The sequence below is a fragment of the Neoarius graeffei genome, chromosome 1 (genome assembly GCF_027579695.1).
Source record: "Neoarius graeffei isolate fNeoGra1 chromosome 1, fNeoGra1.pri, whole genome shotgun sequence".
NCBI classification, from domain to species: domain Eukaryota; kingdom Metazoa; phylum Chordata; class Actinopteri; order Siluriformes; family Ariidae; genus Neoarius; species Neoarius graeffei.
The window spans coordinates 106,315,769-106,335,153 of NC_083569.1; the positions used below are offsets into that span (position 1 = coordinate 106,315,769).

General features: G+C 41.6%; 1 protein-coding gene across 3 annotated transcripts in view; it reads left to right on the forward strand.

The window, feature by feature from the left end:
* Positions 1-19,385, forward strand: part of ripk1l (receptor (TNFRSF)-interacting serine-threonine kinase 1, like) — a 56,283-nt gene that overhangs the window by 24,489 nt on the left and 12,409 nt on the right. For all 3 annotated transcript variants that reach the window (XM_060913978.1, XM_060913988.1, XM_060913969.1), the window contains exons 4-8: positions 4,652-4,789; positions 9,077-9,308; positions 17,592-17,741; positions 18,016-18,092; positions 18,630-18,708. In XM_060913978.1, the coding sequence (XP_060769961.1) occupies positions 4,652-4,789; positions 9,077-9,308; positions 17,592-17,741; positions 18,016-18,092; positions 18,630-18,708 (676 nt within the window). The remainder of the gene's footprint in view (positions 1-4,651; positions 4,790-9,076; positions 9,309-17,591; positions 17,742-18,015; positions 18,093-18,629; positions 18,709-19,385) is intronic.

The following is a 19,385-nucleotide window of genomic DNA, read 5'->3' on the forward strand; positions in this document are numbered from 1 at the left end:
TTCAGCCATGTTTTTGCTCGGCGTTAGCAACAGTTACAGGTTTTTAGCTTTCTCCTGAAATGTTTTCTTTTATTTCATCTTCATCAGGGGAGTTAAACTTGCTTTCACTGTGAACACTGTCGTTATCGCTATCCATGCTGTAAAATTAATGCTATTCTCCTGAGAAATGCTGGCAAAAGACTTTGATAATCTTATAAAAAAAAAGGATAAACGTTGACAAAAATTGCTATTATTTTTGTTGTTGTTGTGAACGAGCAAGTCGCCAGAGGTCTGTAACCGGGGTCCGTATCGTAGGATACGGACCCGCTCGCCAGCCAATCAGAGCGCAGGATTTGATGGAAACCGGACCGCAAAAAAATAAAAAGACGTTATGTTATATACGAAGGAAAGGAAACGCAGGACCAAACTAATAAATATCGGCGGTCAGTGAGCACCTCGGTGTGATCAGCTGTTCGTTTAGCGACAGAATGATGTAAGGTAAACCTGTGTATGTGCACATGGACTGCCTCTGTCTGCTTGACTATGCGATTTCATGCACATTATTTGCTTTAATCCCATCAAATTAAATAACTTCCCAGCCACAGAACAGAATGGCCTGATATTTTCTGAGATATTACAGGAATAAACATATATCACAATGACCACATTTCAGAGGGAACTCAACTTCACCGATTTTATGAAATCGAAAGGCTGTCTAGCTTTAAATGTGAAGAAAAGAAATTATGCTACTCTTTGGAAATTCTGCTGATTAACATGATTTCTGCATCAGATATTTAAAACATTTCTTATACGCAGTGCTGTGCAAAAGTCTTCGGCACATACAACCAAAAATGGCTTAAAAATAATAAAATTAAATGTTTCAATATTAAAAAAAAAAAAACACTATAAAGAGTAATCAGTAAGCCATAACGAATGAAGCAAAGTCAGTATTTGGTGTGAGACGAAATTCTCTTTGCTTTAAAAAAAAAAAATAGTAGTCTGAGGTCTGGGTGGTGTAGTGGTTAGCGCTGTCGCCTCACAGCAAGAAGGTCCGGGTTCGAGCCCCGTGGCCGGCGAGGGCCTTTCTGTGTGGAGTTTGCATGTTCTCCCCGTGTCCGTGTGGGTTTCCTCCGGGTGCTCCGGTTTCCCCCACAGTCCAAAGACATGCAGGTTAGGTTAACTGGTGACTCTAAATTGACCGTAGATGTGAGTATGGATGGTTGTCTGTGTCTACAGTGGGGCAAAAAAGTATTTAGTCAGTCACCAATTGTGCAAGTTCTCCCACTTAAAAAGATGAGAGAGGCCTGCAATTTTCATCATAGGTATACCTCAACTATGAGAGACAAAATGAGAAAAAAAATCCAGGAAATCACATTGTGTGATTTTTAAAGAATTTATTTGCAAATTATGGTGGAAAATAAGTATTTGGTCAATAACAAAAGTTCATCTCAATACTTTGTTATATACCCTTTGTTGGCAATGACAGAGGTCAAACGTTTTCTGTAAGTCTTCACAAGGTTTTCACACACTGTTGCTGGTATTTTGGTCCATTCCTCCATGCAGATCTCCTCTAGAGCAGTGATGTTTTGGGGCTGTCGCTGGGCAACACGGACTTTCAACTCCCTCCAAAGATTTTCTATGGGGTTGAGATCTGGAGACTGGCTAGGCCACTCCAGGACCTTGAAATGCTTCTTACGAAGCCACTCCTTCGTTGCCCGGGTGGTGTGTTTGGGATCATTGTCATGCTGAAAGACCCAGCCACGTTTCATCTTCAATGCCCTTGCTGATGGAAGGAGGTCTTCACTCAAAATCTCACGATACATGGCCCCATTCATTCTTTCCTTTACACGGATCAGTCGTCCTGGTCCCTTTGCAGAAAAACAGCCCCAAAGCATGATGTTTCCACCCCCATGCTTCACAGTAGGTATGGTGTTCTTTGGATGCAACTCAGCATTCTTTCTCCTCCAAACACGACAAGTTGAGTTTTTACCAAAAAGTTCTATTTTGGTTTCATCTGACCAAATTACATTCTCCCAATCCTCTTCTGGATCATCCAAATGCTCTCTAGCAAACTTCAGACGGGCCTGGACATGTACTGGCTTAAGCAGGGGGACACGTCTGGCACTGCAGGATTTGAGTCCCTGGCGGCGTAGTGTGTTACTGATGGTAGCCTTTGTTCCTTTGGTCCCAGCTCTCTGCAGGTCATTCACTAGGTCCCCCCATGTGGTTCTGGGATTTTTGCTCACTGTTCTTGTGATCATTTTGACCCCACGGAGTGAGATCTTGTGTGGAGCCCCAGATCGAGGGAGATTATCAGTGGTCTTGTATGTCTTCCATTTTCTAATAATTGCTCCCACAGCTGATTTCTTCACACCAAGCTGCTTACCTATTGCAGATTCAGTCTTCCCAGCCTGGTGCAGGTCTACAATTTTGTTTCTGGTGTCCTTTGACAGCTCTTTGGTCTTGGCCATAGTGGAGTTTGGAGTGTGACTGTTTGAGGTTATGGACAGGTGTCTTTTATACTGATAACAAGTTCAAACAGGTGCCATTAATACAGGTAACGAGTGGAGGACAGAGGAGCCTCTTAAAGAAGTTGTTACAGGTCTGTGAGAGCCAGAAATCTTGCTTGTTTGTAGGTGACCAAATACTTATTTTACCGAGGAATTTACCAATTAATTCATTAAAAATCCTACAATGTGATTTCCTGGATTCTTTCCCCCCATGGCCCAGGAGTAATAGGGTTATACCCGGAACAAATTAGTAACAAGCTGAAAATTTCAGAATATGTTCAGAATACCTTTAGGAATAACATAATAAAAGTCCCCGGAAATCCCCCTTGTGGTCTCTGAGAAATTCAAGATGGCGTCCAAAATGCCCGCCAAATGGAGATCTGCCCATATCTCAGGCCCAAAACAAAATATTAATGCAATTAAAAGGTCAGAATATATGTTTTGTAGGGTAGGAGAGTAAATTCCAACATGTGTGTATTAATTACATTGTGTATTAACATTATATAATAACAATGTACACATTATTATAACAGTATATTTGTGTATAGTGTGGATCCATTGGTTACTCGTTCACTCCGTATCATCCTATTCTGTTCACAAAACAACAAACACAATTACTAGGGGTTGGAGCACTTATTTTCATTAATATTAATTAAAGTAAATTGGTGGTGTAAAATGAAAAATGGCATGTTAAAAGGTCATGCTGAGTTTAGTCATTTTTTTGTCCGAACACACTGGCATTGCTAGTAGTAAAGACTGGCGCTAGAAACTCAAAGATTAATTTTTTTCCACCCTTAAACAAGCTTGAATAAATTCCCTACTTCATTGATGGTACAACAAAGGTCCAAGCATTACAACTGAGGCACTGAGAAGTGTTTAAGTCTACTCATTGTTTATAAGCAAGAGCTTTTATTGAGGCAGACCTTTCTGTCATGAAAGTCGCCGGAATGTTGAAGAAGTGAACTGAAACAGCTTGCCATTGTAGTTTTAGAAGATCGAGTTCTCAAATTTAATTTCCCTTTAATATTTTATCAAAGCTTAAAGATGCACTAAATATTAAGGAAATTGATGTCTAATTGTTGTCTTACATTATGTTCATGTATGTAGGTAGCCTACTAAGCTAATCTGTCAATCATGTCAACCATCAAATTCCATGTAATTTCCACATTAATGACCTTGTAATCTTGGTTAATTTTAATTTTAACAGTGTGACAATGGTGAATTTGCATTGCTTGTATGAGAGAACATATAATTTAACATTTTAATTGCATTTATATTATGTTTTATCCCTGAGATATTGAAAAATCTCCAATCGGTGGCCATTTTGGATGCCATCTTGAATTTCTCAGAGAGCACAAGGTGGATTCCCGGGGACTTTTAGTATGTTATTCCTAAGGGTATTCTGAACATATTCTGAAAAATTCAGCTTGTTACTAATTTGTTCCGGGTTGGACTCAATTTTGAGCTAATGCTCTTGGGCTACCATTCTGTCTCTCATAGTTGAAGTGTACCTATGATGAAAATTACAGGCCTCTCTAATCTTTTTAAGTGGGAGAACTTGCACAATTGATGGCTGACTAAATACTTTTTTGCCCCACTGTTTGTGTCAGCCCTGTGATGACCTGGCGACTTGTCCAGGGTGTACCCCGCCTTTCGCCCGTAGTCAGCTGGGATAGGCTCCAGCTTGCCTGCGACCCTGTAGAACAGGATAAAGCGGCTACAGATAATGAGATGAGATGAGTCTGAGGTCCAATGAGTGCAGTTTTATAGGCTGTAGGTTTTACTGAGCATCTTCCAGAACCAGCCACAGTTCTTCTGGACACTTTGTCATGCTCGCTTCTTCATTTTGCACCAAGAAATTTCCAGTAGCCTTGATTGTGTTTTCTTTTTTTTTTTAATCTGAAAAGTGCTCTCTTATGGAATACTCAGACGTAAACAAACATTTTTTTTCTGTAATATTTAATTTTGTGCTGTAAAAAAAAAAAAAAACCGAACGTTTGGAACTCTAAAATGTTTTCTGTAATGTTTTGACTCGATAATGAATGTAGAAGTCATAAAATAGAAATCTGGAACAAAGATTATATGGGGGGAAAAATGGGGGGCTAAGACTTTTGCACAGTGCTGTATTTATATTTCGATGCTGCTCTCGTTGACAAAACCAGGTGAGTGTTCCAGTATCCATTAAAGGAAGGATCGTTCTGGAAATCCTAGAGGGAATGGTTTATCTAACAGGCAGCCAAGTGGTTCACAAGGATCTGAAACCGGAAAACATCCTGGTGGATGAAAATTTCCATATAAAGGTACAGTAAAGTTTACGGTTGTTGACTGTGCGCTGTATGTATGTGCCTAAAATACTGACATATTTCTCATAATAATAATAATAATAATGATGATTATTATAAAGAAGTGTTTTAAAGTCATACACGCACCGGACACTTTAATAGGAATTTGTTGTTGAGTCTAAGATCCATGTTCTTGGCTGCAGGACTGGAACCCAGTGCGTTCTTCTGTTTTTTGTTGCATGCTGAGATGCTTTTCTGCTCACCACGGTTGTAAAGAGTGATTATACGAGTTACTAGACTAAGTAACTTTAAAAACGCACAATGGAATTCAACACGATATCACTTTAGATCCATGCATATATTTGAAATTTATGATATTGTATGTAATGCACACACGTCTTGAAACATCGATAAAGGACATTTATTGTCAAACTCAAGAATTAATTCACAATAAAAAAATTCAAAGTGACAGTTGGTCCATGTTCGGAGATTCTGGGTCTGTGTCGTCCAGGGGTCTCAGCAGCAGTGACTGAGGGTGTCAGGAATCTGTCACGGAGGTGAGCTAGCCTGATGTGCTGATCCTGAACTGGCGTCGTGACTCGAGGCTGACCAGGGCGTGGACGATCCCTGGTGCTCCCTGTCTGTCTGTAACGCTGACTCAAACGGGAAATTGTTGAATGATGAACACCGAAGTGCCGGGCGACCTCTGTCTGTGTACTTCCGGCACGCAACATCCCGATGGCCTGTTCACGTTGATTTTGGCTTAGGCGTGGCATCTTCAATAATGACAATTTTCCCATCATTTCCCCCGGGTATTTATAGGCAAGATTGTCTGTGTACAGTGTATGCAAAATTTGTTTGAAAATTAAAGCCTGTCCATGTCATTGACTACCCGAGTCATATTGTACGTTATTGAGTACAACTCCCTTAAATTCTGATTTGAGCACAGATTTGGAACTTATTCGGGCGGAACGAAGTTATTTTTCCATTGTGATATATTTCTTTTCTTCTTGAGATAAACTCAGCACGAATTCAGCAAGTTTTATCAATGTGCGTTTTTAAAGTTACTTAGTGTATATCCTTCCTGTCCATTTTCCTCTGACCCTCTCTTATCAACAAGGCGTTTGTTTCCACCCACAGAACTGTCCCTCACTCACTCACTCGATGTTTGTTTTTTGTTTTCCGCACCATTCTGTGTAAAATCTAGAAACTGTTGTGTATGAAAACCCCAGGAAGGAGATCAGAAGTTTCTGAAATACTCAAACCAGTCCATCCGGCACCAAGTGAAAGTCGCACTTTGAGATCACAACGTTTCCCGTTCTGATGTTTGAACATTGTGAACATTAACTGAAGCTCCTGATTTGTATCGGCGTTATTTTATGCGTCAAGGGGTTTAGACAACCGCATAACACGGCAGGTGGATGGGTGTACCTAATAAAATGGCCAGTGAAACTTCAGCTTTCCAGCAATACCTAATGATTTCTGCAATGTTCATAAAACTTCTCAGATATATATATATATATATATATATATATATATATATATATATATAAAATCTTAAAGCATGGTTAAAATGGCAGGGTTAAAATGAAAAAAAAATGTTGTTGTAACGTTGTAGGAGCGTTTATGAACGTTATATCCAGGAACGTTGACAGAAGTTCCGATGATGTTCTTCTGTTAGTTTCCTGTAGTTAAATATTCAATCCGAGAATTTACAACCCAAGACATTCTGACAGGAATAAAACAACTGGTACGCAGTTTTAGGAAAATAATCACTTATGTTAAAGCAACTATAAAGGTTTGAAGGTTGTTTTTTTTTTAATCTTATGCAGTTTGCTTCCATGAAACCACAAAATACAATAAGCTCTGTAAGTTCTGTCTGGTACAAAGCGCTGACACTGGAGACTCCTTCCATAAATGTTACATCAACATCTCCTTACAGGAAACGTCACGATATTGACGAACACACTCACTTTTCTTTGTTAAATCACAAGACGACGTGAATCTCTTTATTACTTGGTTTATTATTTGCAGCATCAAAAATGCACACTCAGTCCGTCAGTAAGCTGTTACTATGGAAACGATAATGTATTAGACCGAGCGACTGGAATTACTGTTATGGAAAATGAATCAACCAATCAGAATCGAGAATGATATTCGCAAGCTAGCTAGCTAGCATGGTTCATTAAAAACCGTGCTAGCCGCATCCTGAATACTTTCAGAAAATGCTTTAATGATGTAACTTACTACAGTATTGATATTACAGTCGCATCCGAATACATATTTTATCGAGAATCGACCCGAACACTCAAAAAATGTAGAAACCGTTGTATGTGAAAACAAACCCCAGGACAAGATCAGCAGTTTCTGAAATACTCAAACCCTCCTGCTCCATCTGGCTCAAACCAACACACTTTCATGCCACAGTGAAAGAAAGTCACACTCTGAGATCACAATTTTTCCCATTCGGAGTCAACGTTAACTCAAGCTCTTGATTTGTATCTGCATGATTTTATGCATCAAGGAATCGACTGATTATATAACTGCATAACCAGCAGGTGTATGGGTGTACCTAATAAAGTGGCCGGTGAGCGTATACAGTGGTGCTTGAAAGTTTGTGAACCCTTTAGAATTTTCTATATTTCTGCATAAATATGACCTAAAACATCATCAGATTTTCACACAAGTCCTAAAAGTAGATAAAGAGAACCCGGTTAAACAAATGAGACAAAAATATTATACTTGGTCATTTATTTATTGAGGAAAATGATCCAATATTACATATCTGTGAGTGGCAAAAGTATCGGGTGTAACCCCCTTGTGCAGCAATAACTGCAACTAAATGTTTCCGGTAACTGTTGATCAGTCCTGCACACCGGCTTGGAGGAATTTTAGCCCATTCCTCCATACAGAACAGCTTCAACTCTGGGATGTTGGTGGGTTTCCTCACATGAACTGCTCGCTTCAGGTCCTTCCACAACATTTCGATTGGATTAAGGTCAGGACTTTGACTTGGCCATTCCAAAACATTAGCTTTATTCTTCTTTAACCATTCTTTGGTAGAGTGACTTGTTCTTAGGGTCGTTGTCTTGCTGCATGACCCACCTTCTCTTGAGATTCAGTTCATGGACAGATGTCCTGACATTTTCCTTTAGAATTCGCTGGTATCATTCTGAATTCATTGCTCCATCAATGATGGCAAGCCGTCCTGGCCCAGATGCAGCAAAACAGGTCCAAACCATGATACTACCACCACCATGTTTCACAGATGGGATAAGGTTCTTATGCTGGAATGCAGTGTTTTCCTTTCTCCAAACATAACGCTTCTCATTTAAACCAAAAAGTTCTATTTTGGTCTCATCCGTCCACAAAACATTTTTCCAATAGCCTTCTGGCTTGTCCACGTGATCTTTAGCAAAATGCAGACGAGCAGCAATGTTCTTTTTGGAGAGCAGTGGCTTTCTCCTTACAACCCTGCCATGCACAATATTGTTGTTCAGTGTTCTCCTGATGGTGGACTCAAGAACATTAACATTAGCCAATGTGAGAGAGGCCTTCAGTTGCTTAGAAGTTACCCTGGGGTCCTTTGTGACCTCGCTGACTATTACGTGCCTTGCTCTTGGAGTGATCTTTGTTGGTCGACCACTCCTGGGGAGGGTAACAATGGTCTTGAATTTCCTCCATTTGTACACAATCTGTCTGACTGTGGATTGGTGGAGTCCAAACTCTTTAGAGATGGTTTTGTAACCTTTTCCAGCCTGATGAGCATCAACAACACTTTTTCTGAGGTCCTCAGAAATCTCCTTTGTTCGTGCCATGATACACTTCTACAAACATGTGTTGTGAAGATCAGACTTTGATAGATCCCTGTTCTTTAAATAAAACAGGGTGCCCACTCACACCAGATTGTCATCCCATTGATTGAAAACACCTGACTCTAATTTCACCTTCAAATTAACTGCTAACCCTAGAGGTTCACATACTTTTGCCACTCACAGATATGTAATATTGGATCATTTTCCTCAAAAAATAAATGGCCAAGTGTAATATTTTTGTCTTATTTGTTTAACTGGGTTCTCTTTATCTACTTTTACAGTAGGACTTGTGTGAAAATCTGATGATGTTTCAGGTCATATTTATGCAGAAATATAGAAAATTCTAAAGAATTCACAAACTTTCAAGCACCACTGTGTGTGTGTGTGTGTGTGTGTGTGTACTTTGTTTATTTTTTAATACACATATATTTATTATGAATTGGGAGAAGCACAGAAACAATTAAACGATGTTGTGTGTGTTTCGTGTCAGATTGCGGACCTCGGACTGGCCACGTGTCAGACGTGGAGTCGGCTGACGAAGGAGGAGTTGCGCAGACAGAGTCAGGGAGGCAGGAAGTCGTGTGTGGTGGCGGCCGGGACATTGTGCTACATGGCTCCTGAACACCTGGAAAGCATCAACACTCGCTCCACTGAAAAATCGGACGTTTACAGCTTCGGCATAGTGGTGTGGGTTATTCTGACCAGCCAGGAGCCTTATGAGAGTGAGTGACATCGAATATACGACACTGTGGATACACATTTATGTTCATAACCAATGCATAGACATGAATTCTGTCCCAGTAAATCAGTACTTTGGTGTAAAAATACACAGCTCTGAGTAGGATATCATATAAAATTCCATCCTCTGAATAGCATCGATATCATTAGTGTATTTTAATATTTTAAGAAATGATAAGATCTGGGCGGCATGGTGGTGTAGTGGTTAGCGCTGTTGCCTCACAGCAAGAAGGTCCGGGTTCGAGCCCCGTGGCCGGCGAGGGCCTTTCTGTGCGGAGTTTGCATGTTCTCCCCGTGTCCGCGTGGGTTTCCTCCGGGTGCTCCAGTTTCCCCCCACAGTCCAAAGACATGCAGGTTAGGTTAACTGGTGACTCTAAATTGACCGTAGGTGTGAATGTGAGTGTGAATGGTTGTCTGTGTCTATGTGTCAGCCCTGTGATGACCTGGCGACTTGTCCAGGGTGTACCCCGCCTTTCGCCCGTAGTCAGCTGGGATAGGCTCCAGCTTGCCTGCGACCATGTAGAACAGGATAAAGTGGCTAGAGATAATGAGATGAGATGAGATGATCTACAGTGTAGATTTTAAAGTATCACTGAAATCATTGTTACCTCACCAGCGACGGAGTCCACCGGGGGCGAGGTATCATTTTCAGTGGGGTTTCTTTGTTTGTTTCTTTGTTTTTTTTCGTGAATGATATTACGGGAAAACGGCTGGACCAATCTTCATAAAACGTTCAGGATAGATAAGCATTGGTCTCAAATAGAACCTCCAACATTTTGAGGGTCATCTGGTCAAGGTCACCAAAAAGGTCAAAATTGTTTTTTTTGCAATATCTTCCTTCATATTCATCATAAGTGCTACCAGGCGAGGTTTGTTTTGCCTGGTAACACTTGTTTTGTTTTTATTTTATTTAACTTGTCCTACTATTCTGCTGCCAGTTTCTCTCTCTCTCTCTCTCCCTGTCCCTTTCTCTCTCTCTCGCTTTCGCTCTCTCTCATATATATCACAGTTATTCCACGAAATCCAGTCGTACATGAGCTGACAGCAGTGAGGCGCGTAGCACCGAGTTGTCTATAAGCCGTGTATGACCAGATTGAGTGGAATTACTGTTTTATTCTATCCACATTCACTGGATTTTGAGAAACAGAGCATTTTTTTTTTTGCAAATTCAGTAAATAAAAACTTGACACAAAACATCCAACAAAATCACTTCCACTTAGAATATAAACAAACCGGCGAAGTGACGAGCAATTTGTGAAAAATGCGATAATAATAATTCTTGAAAAATAAAAAAGATATGTTCTTACCATCAAATACTTTTATTCCATATTTTGTTGCCCTTTTTTGGTTTTTTTTTTTCTGGGGGGGGGGGGGGGGTTCCTTCTTCTTTAGGTTTTTTTTCTAGTGGTTGGCAAACCAACTTAAAGCTGCATTACTGCCACCAACTGGGCTGGAGTGTGGAACAGGAGATACAGTGGGGCAAAAATGTATTTAGTCAGTCACCAATTGTGCAAGTTCTCCCACTTAAAAAGATGAGAGAGGCCTGTAATTTTCATCATAGGTATACCTCAACTATGAGAGACAGAATGAGAAAAAAAAATCCAGAAAATCACATTGTCTGATTTTTAAAGAATTTATTTGCAAATTATGGTGGAAAATAAGTATTTGGTCAATAACAAAAGTTCATCTCAATACTTTGTTATATACCCTTTGTTGGCAATGACAGAGGTCAAACGTTTTCTGTAAGTCTTCACAAGGCTTTCACACACTGTTGCTGGTATTTTGGCCCATTCCTCCATGCAGATCTCCTCTAGAGCAGTGATGTTTTGAGGCTGTCACTGGGCAACACGGACTTTCAACTCCCTCCAAAGATTTTCTATGGGGTTGAGATCTGGAGACTGGCTAGGCCACTCCAGGACCTTGAAATGCTTCTTACGAAGCCACTCCTTCGTTGCCCGGGCGGTGTGTTTGGGATCATTGTCATGCTGAAAGACCCAGCCACGTTTCATCTTCAATGCCCTTGCTGATGGAAGAAGGTTTTCACTCAAAATCTCATAATAAATGGCCCCATTCATTCTTTCCTTTACACGGATCAGTCATCCTGGTCCCTTTGCAGAAAAACAGCCCCAAAGCATGATGTTTCCACCCCCATGCTTCACAGTAGGTATGGTGTTCTTTGGATGCAACTCAGCATTCTTTCTCCTCCAAACACGACAAGTTGAGTTTTTACCAAAAAGTTCTATTTTGGTTTCATCTGACCATATGACATTCTCCCAATCCTCTTCTGGATCATCCAAATGCTCTCTAGCAAACTTCAGACGGGCCTGGACATGTACTGGCTTAAGCAGGGGGACACGTCTGGCACTGCAGGATTTGAGTCCCTGGCGGCGTAGTGTGTTACTGATGGTAGCCTTTGTTACTTTGGTCCCAGCTCTCTGCAGGTCATTCACTAGGTCCCCCCGTGTGGTTCTGGGATTTTTGCTCACCGTTCTTGTGATCATTTTGACCCCACGGGGTGAGATCTTGCGTGGAACCCCAGATCGAGGGAGATTATCAGTGGTCTTGTATGTCTTCCATTTTCTAATAATTGCTCCCACAGTTGATTTCTTCACACCAAGCTGCTTACCTATTGCAGATTCAGTCTTCCCAGCCTGGTGCAGGTCTACAATTTTGTTTCTGGTGTCCTTTGACAGCTCTTTGGTCTTGGCCATAGTGGAGTTTGGAGTGTGACTGTTTGAGGTTGTGGACAGGTGTCTTTTATACTGATAACGAGTTCAAACAGGTGCCATTAATACAGGTAACGAGTGGAGGACAGAGGAGCCTCTTAAAGAAGAAGTTACAGGTCTGTGAGAGCCAGAAATCTTGCTTGTTTGTAGGTGACCAAATACTTATTTTACTGAGGAATTTACCAATTAATTCATTAAAAATCCTACAATGTGATTTCCTGGATTCTTTCCCCCCATTCTGTCTCTCATAGTTGAAGTGTACCTATGATGAAAATTACAGGCCTCTCTCATCTTTTTAAGTGGGAGAACTTGCACAATTGGCGGCTGACTAAATACTTTTTTGCCCCACTGTATTGGAAAAAAACTACTATATTCTTTTAGCTATTTCTGTTTCTTTTAAATATTTGATAATTTTGGGGGGTTTTGTTTTCGATTAGCATTTTTATTTCATCCTCGGTTGGTTCAGCAACACGCTCTGCCATTTTGTTTTTCTCTACTCACGGTATATGAGCTGATATCCTAGTCATAGAGTAGCCAATCAGAGCACACGATTACTCATATCCACTGATTGTGGATAGAATATACATACACTGCAACCCTGCTATAACGAACTCCTTGGGGGACGTCCAGATAGTTTGTCAGTACCGTAAAGTTTGTAATACTGAAATGGGCCCACTTGTCACAACAAGCATTCATGTTATATGCAAAATTTTAGATACATTCTCCTTATCAGGAATTTCTCCTTCCGAGTCTCTACCGCAGTTCACTGACTGAGTTAAAGGATCACGAATGGAGGTGATGATTTCTTCATCTGTTATGGAAATGACGGAGGTTAACGGTGTATTGTATTGTGTGAATATCCACCCACTGACTCGCTCTGTTTTCTAAATCTTCACCATTCAGTTCATTCATGTGTTGCAAATCACTGATTATGCCATTTATGTCACACTGGAGCTGGGCGGGGCAGGGGGATATAAAAACACTACCAGTGCACTTTTACTTTTGCTGTATCAGCAGTCATTTCATCCTTTTATTGATCCTTTGATCACCGTTCTTGATAATTGTCAGTGATCGACACCTAAGCTCAGCCAGTTAAGCATGTATTGTTAACTCGACTGTGGACTTGATTACTTATTGTTTGTCTCTGGTGGGAAGAGGAGCGCATGGCTCAGTGTGTCATGTGAGCAGGCGAATGATGGATGTAATCGCAGGAAGAGCGTTTATTTACAAACAGGCAGGTAAACAGGTCAAAAATGTAAGATAAAGGCAGGGTCCTGAAACGGGCAACGGTCACGTGAGGCACAAACAGACTGGTGGAGGCAAAGACGAAAGGCGGAGTACAAATACACAAAACAAATCAAAACCAGAAAGGCGATACACAGATAATAAGGCTTGGTAATGTGAGACACTCGGTACAGTGTATATACTTCACCAAGTCTGTGTGTTTAGAGAGTCCTTATAAGCGTGCGCTGTGATTGCACTCTAATCCAGAACAGGTGTATGGTAATTAGTCCTAATGGCGCTCGGAGCACCAACGCATGTCAATGTGACAGTGATATTTTTTTTAAGACTCCGACTCATTGTCATTAAAGGCGGGAGACACAAATGTAGTTCATTATATGTGAAAGTTCTTAGTAAAAGAGTTAATTATAGCAGGGTTTCAGTGTATATACAGTTGGATATTTGTGCCATATCTCACACCCAATAGTTTCTAAACTAGCTGACTTGGCACACATTGGAAAATACAGGAAATCTGATTGCACAGTATCTGGGTCTGTATCAAGTCAAGTCAGTTTTATTTGTATAGTGCTTTTAACAAAAGACATGGTCTCAAAATAGCTTTACTGTACAGACAAAGATTTTAAACGTATGAGCTATTTTTTTTCCCAAATAAATGTATTTATCCCTGATGAGCAAGCCTGAGGCGACGGACGCGAGGACTTCTTCATGTCGTCTGAGGGAGTTTTTCCTCGCGTCCGTCGCCTCAGGCTAAAACTCCCTCAGACGACATGAAGAAGAAACCTCGAGAGGAACCAGACTCAAAAGGGAACCCATTCTCATCTGGGTGATAACAGATAGTGTGATTATAAATAACTCACTCCTATCACTGTGTCCTATATAGTCACAAAGTCCAACTGTGTAACCAGGAAAATCATTATAGTTTTAACATGAAGTCCGTTTTGTTGAAGTTATCAACTGTTCATCAATTGATGGAGACTTGAGTGCAAAACTGTTCATGACAACTGCAGTCCAAAAATTATCATGGTGATTGTAGTCCTCAGCCATCGTAGCAAAACTGTAAGTGTCCAGAGGCATCTTCCAAGAGTGTCTTTTGACTGTCCATATGGGGCCGTCCTCCACAGGAGCGATATGATGAGACTCCAGCTAGAAGTAGGGCATCCGGATGGATCAGGCAGGTCTAGGCAGCCTCCATGCCTCAATCTGGTGGCATAAGACTGGCATCTGACATCTTTCACACAGTTATCTGGTCACAAGCTTTAGACTCTTGAAGCTTGCAATCTGATTGGTTATTTGCACTTTGTGTGTGCTGTGTGCATGCTACAATTGTGCGATATTATCATTCTGTGAATATAATGTACATCTAATGCTGTCACACTCTTTGAACACCAAAGGTCCCAGCGTTTGTCTAATTAATCAAATTTTGGGGAGAGTTAGTTTATTTATTTATTTTAAAGATATAGTGAACCTGCAGTACATTTTCTTTACAGACATAAACAGAGTTTTATTCGCAGCTGTATGCAGCTTTGTTTATGCTTTAGAAATTTAAAAGGCGTACCCCCAGTCAAATCTCATCAATTAAAATATGATGAAAATATCAGACCCAGGGGAGGCACGGTGGTGTAGTGGTTAGTGCTGTCACCTCACAGCAAGAAGGTCCTGGGTTCGAGCCCCGTGGCCGGCGAGGGCCTTTCTGTGCAGAGTTTGCATGTTCTCCCCGTGTCCGCGTGGGTTTCCTCCGGGTGCTCCGGTTTCCTCCACAGTCCAAAGACATGCAGATTAGGTTAACTGGTGACTCTAAGGCCAAGTTTACATTAGACCGTATCTGTCTCGTTTTCTTCGCGGATGCACTGTCCGTTCACATTAAAACGCCGGGAAACGGGAGTCCGCCAGAGCCCACGTATTCAATCCAGTTCGTGTCTGGTCCGGTGCTGTGTAAACATTGAGAATACGCGGATACGCTGTGCTGAGCTCTAGCTGATGTCGTCATTGGACAACGTCACTGTGACATCCACCTTCCTGATTCGCTGGCGTTGGGATCTCACACACAGCGGCTCAGTCCCGAATCACTGCTCGTGCGCTTCACTCGCGCGCTCTGTGAGCTGCGCAGGGCCGGAGTGCGCACCCTCCAGAGGGCACTTGCTGTTCAGGGCGGAGTGATTTGGAGCACAGGAGGAAGCGCTGAGCCGCACTGAGGTTTATTTACACATTTCAACCTCCTTCAGGCGCTTAAACTCAGTGAGAACATGAACATCACAGCCAGGTGTGTTTATTTGCTGGAGAAGGTGTTCGCTTGCCATCCTTCCACTTGCAAGTGGTGAGTGACTTGCGCATGCCCGATATGCACTGGGATCGTGTGACGTGCCGTCTAATTAGTCATGTGATTAGCGTATCCGTGTATTGGCGTTGCTGTGTGCACGCGAATCGTGTATTGGCGTTGCTGTGTGTACGCGAATCGTTTTAAAAATGTTAATCTGATGATCCGCTGATTCAAAATAATGTAAACAGGGCCTAAATTGACCATAGGTGTGAATGTGAGTATGAATGGTTGTCTGTGTCGATGTGTCAGCCCTGTGATGACCTGGCGACTTGTCCAGGGTGTACCCCGCCTTTCGCCTGTAGTCAGCTGGGATAGGCTCCAGTTTGCCTGCGACCCTGTAGAACAGGATAAAGCGGCTAGAGATAATGAGATGAGATGAGATATCGGACCCAGTATCGTGAATCAAATCAAATCGAATAGTGACTGTATGAGATCTCATTATGTTTGCCAACAACCTTTGAAAAAAAGTTTGACGACTGGCTACTTGTTTGTCAAAAGGCCTTTAAGCAGCAGCAACATGGAAAGATTTGGAAGAATCTTGAATTATTAAAGAAGGTAAAACTTCAGTCACAGGAAGTCAACCAAACTTGTAAAATATACTGGTTTGGACAGCAGTGTTTGAACACCTTGTAAAAGACTGCAGATGGGTTTTCATTCACTCTCTTTATAACCTATTGGGCATCGGGAACATTGGAGAAACAGTCCCTCAGAGCCACCATGGAAGCTGGAGAAAGGACCTGTAATTGTTTGTGCATCTATAATATAGATATTCCCAATGAATTTAATCCGTAACCACTTATCCTGTTCAGGGTCATGGGCAAGCTGGAGCCTATCCCAACTGACTGTGGGTGAGAGGTGGGGTACACCCTGGACAAGTCACCGGGTCATCACAGGGCTGACACAAACAGCCATTCACACTCACATTCACACCTATGGTCAAGTTAGAGCCACCAATTAGCCTAACCTGCATGTCTTTGGACTGTGGAGGAAACCAGAGCACCTGGAGGAAACCCACACAGACATGGGGAGAATATGCAAACTCCATACAGAAAGGCCCTCGTCGGTCACTGGACTTGAACCCAGGACCTTCTTGCTGTGAGGCAACATTGCTAACCACTGCACCACTGTGCCGCCACCATCTGATATCACACTTGATATTGAAACAGTTGCCTGGTCACATCTCTCATGTCCGCATGCTTCGACACATCACTATTAGGTCTAATTCCCATGCATCTGTTCCTGATTAGAGCACAATCACAGCGCAGACATATAAGGACTCTCAGTAACACATACACTTTGCAAAGTATACAACATCTAACATTACCAAGCCTTACATTTTTTGTATCGTTTTTCTGGTTTTGACCCTGTTTGTGTTTTTGGACTGTGAGTATTGTATTCTCTCTGATATCCGGTCAGTGCCTCACTCCACCACTGCCTGTTTGTTGTCTACGTTTTGGATTCCTTTGCTTAATAAAACTCTTCCTGCACTAACATTCATTTACCACCCTTACATGACGGAAACTGTTAATCGTCCAACAAGCTAGTGGACTAATAAAGCTGTTTTAACTCGTTTTATATGACAGTGTCTGTAGAATGTGTTTGTCAATAATCCCACCTTATTTTTAAAGCAAACTAAAAAGAAGCAGTGGATAAAAACCCATCTGTCGTATATAAATAAAGATAGAAATTTCGTTGTCCAGTGGTCAAGTGTTTATGAGATATGTCGCCTTGCACTTACGATCAGGTTCCCTGTGGTGGTGCACGTACGTCATTCGTACGGTCGCGAAAGCCATCAAAAATCAGGTCGATACATTCCCATATTCTCTGAAGTACAGAGCTTCGCTATGAATCAGGTTTTGACTAATAAGAGCAATATTTGGACAGGATGGAGTCTAATCTGCAAGCATATCACGTTGAAATGACTTAGTGATGGGTCCTGTTGTGTGTTCTGAACTTGCGTCATCGTGTTGTTCATTTTCCAGATGCTATTAGTCAAGACCAGATCTACCAGTGTGTGCGTAAGGGAGACCGTCCAGATGAGGCCCTTATTCCACACGATACGCCAAAAGAGTTCCTCACTCTGATGAAAAGATGCTGGAACCATGACCCTCAGAAACGACCCCGCTTTCAAGGTCTGGGCTTTGGATGTTTATTTGGATGTAATATAAATTATATATAGTCCCTGAATTTTTACGGTTCGGAAAATATCAATTATTATCAGTGAAACTGCATCATCATGTGACTGTATACAACGTTTTGTTGTTGTTGTTGTTGTTGTTTTAACGTTTTGAATTCTTTGTGAAATATTGTGATCAGATGAAAAAAAAAATTACAATTTCCAAGTCGTAATTCTTTAAATCGTAGTTTCCATTTTGCTTAAATTTCTTTTGTTCTTTCTTATTACAGAAAGCTATGACTCATTTTTGCCTTTCTATAAGCACAGCCTGGAAGGAGATGTTGAGCAGGATTTGCAGGGCCTTAAGGCAAGTGTTGTGTTGCTGGGTGCAAAAGTTTGCGCGCCCCTCATTTCTGAGGTGAAAATAAGAACTTATAAGAATTTGATGCAGGATAAATTTAAAAAAAAGTAAACGAATAATAAATAAATAAAATGTGTGTATCTTGTAGCAGGACAGACAGAGGAGATATTTTGAAGAAGGAAAAAAATACAGCGGAGTTACATACTGAACGCAAAAGGAATTCAGAATCTCAGGGAGACGATTAAAGATAGGAGATAGTTGTAAAGATAAAGCGTGGGCCTCCAATTTATTCGAAATTGTTTGAGAACATTGGTGTTTATTTAAATTCAGAAATTTGACGCAGGTTTTTTTTCCAAGGCGATGTTTTGTTTTGTTTCGTTTTTTTTTTTTTTCCTGAGCTTTACCTAGCTTTTAGTCAGTGTCTCTGTGTTCAGTGCTACATACCAATCTATTAGAATGAAGCATGTTATGATATGAATAGATGAATGCTGTGATTAAGGGATGGTGTGAGTATTCTTTAACTACTTCATATTTTTCATGCAGGAGTTGTATGAAGGTCCGCCTGACCTGCTGGAAACGTTAAACACACTGTTCGGGACAGAGCCGGGAGTTACTCCTGCAGGTACTCTGACCTTCAAATGAACAAAAAAGACCTTACTGTTTATCTGCTACTGTTTCCATCCTGGTGCCCTGTGTCTGGTTGGAGTCTCATCGCATCGCTCCTGTGGAGGACGGCCCCATGTGGACAGTTGGGGGTCGCGCCTGGAGGACGCGCTGGACTCCTGCAGTGGTGCTTTTGTGGCTGGGGACTGCAGTTGACTTGCTGACTTTGGGACTGCAGTTGACTTGCTGACTTTGGGACTGCAGTTGACTTGCTGACTTTAGGGCTGCAGTTGACTTGCTGACTTTGGGGACTGCAGTTGACTTGCTGACTTTAGGGCTGCAGTTGACTAGCTGACTTTAGGACTGCAGTTGACTTGCTGACTTTGGGACTGCAGTTGACTTGCTGACTTTAGGGCTGCAGTTGACTTGCTGACTTTAGGGCTGCAGTTGACTTGCTGACTTTAGGGCTTCAGTTGACTTGCTGACTTTAGGGCTGCAGTTGACTTGCTGACTTTAGGGCTGCAGTTGACTTGCTGACTTTAGGGCTGCAGTTGACTTGCTGACTTTAGGGCTGCAGTTGACTTGCTGACTTTGGGGACTGCAGTTGACTTGCTGACTTTGGGGACTGCAGTTGACTTGCTGACTTTGGGACTGCAGTTGACTTGCTGACTTTAGGGCTGCAGTTGACTTGCTGAC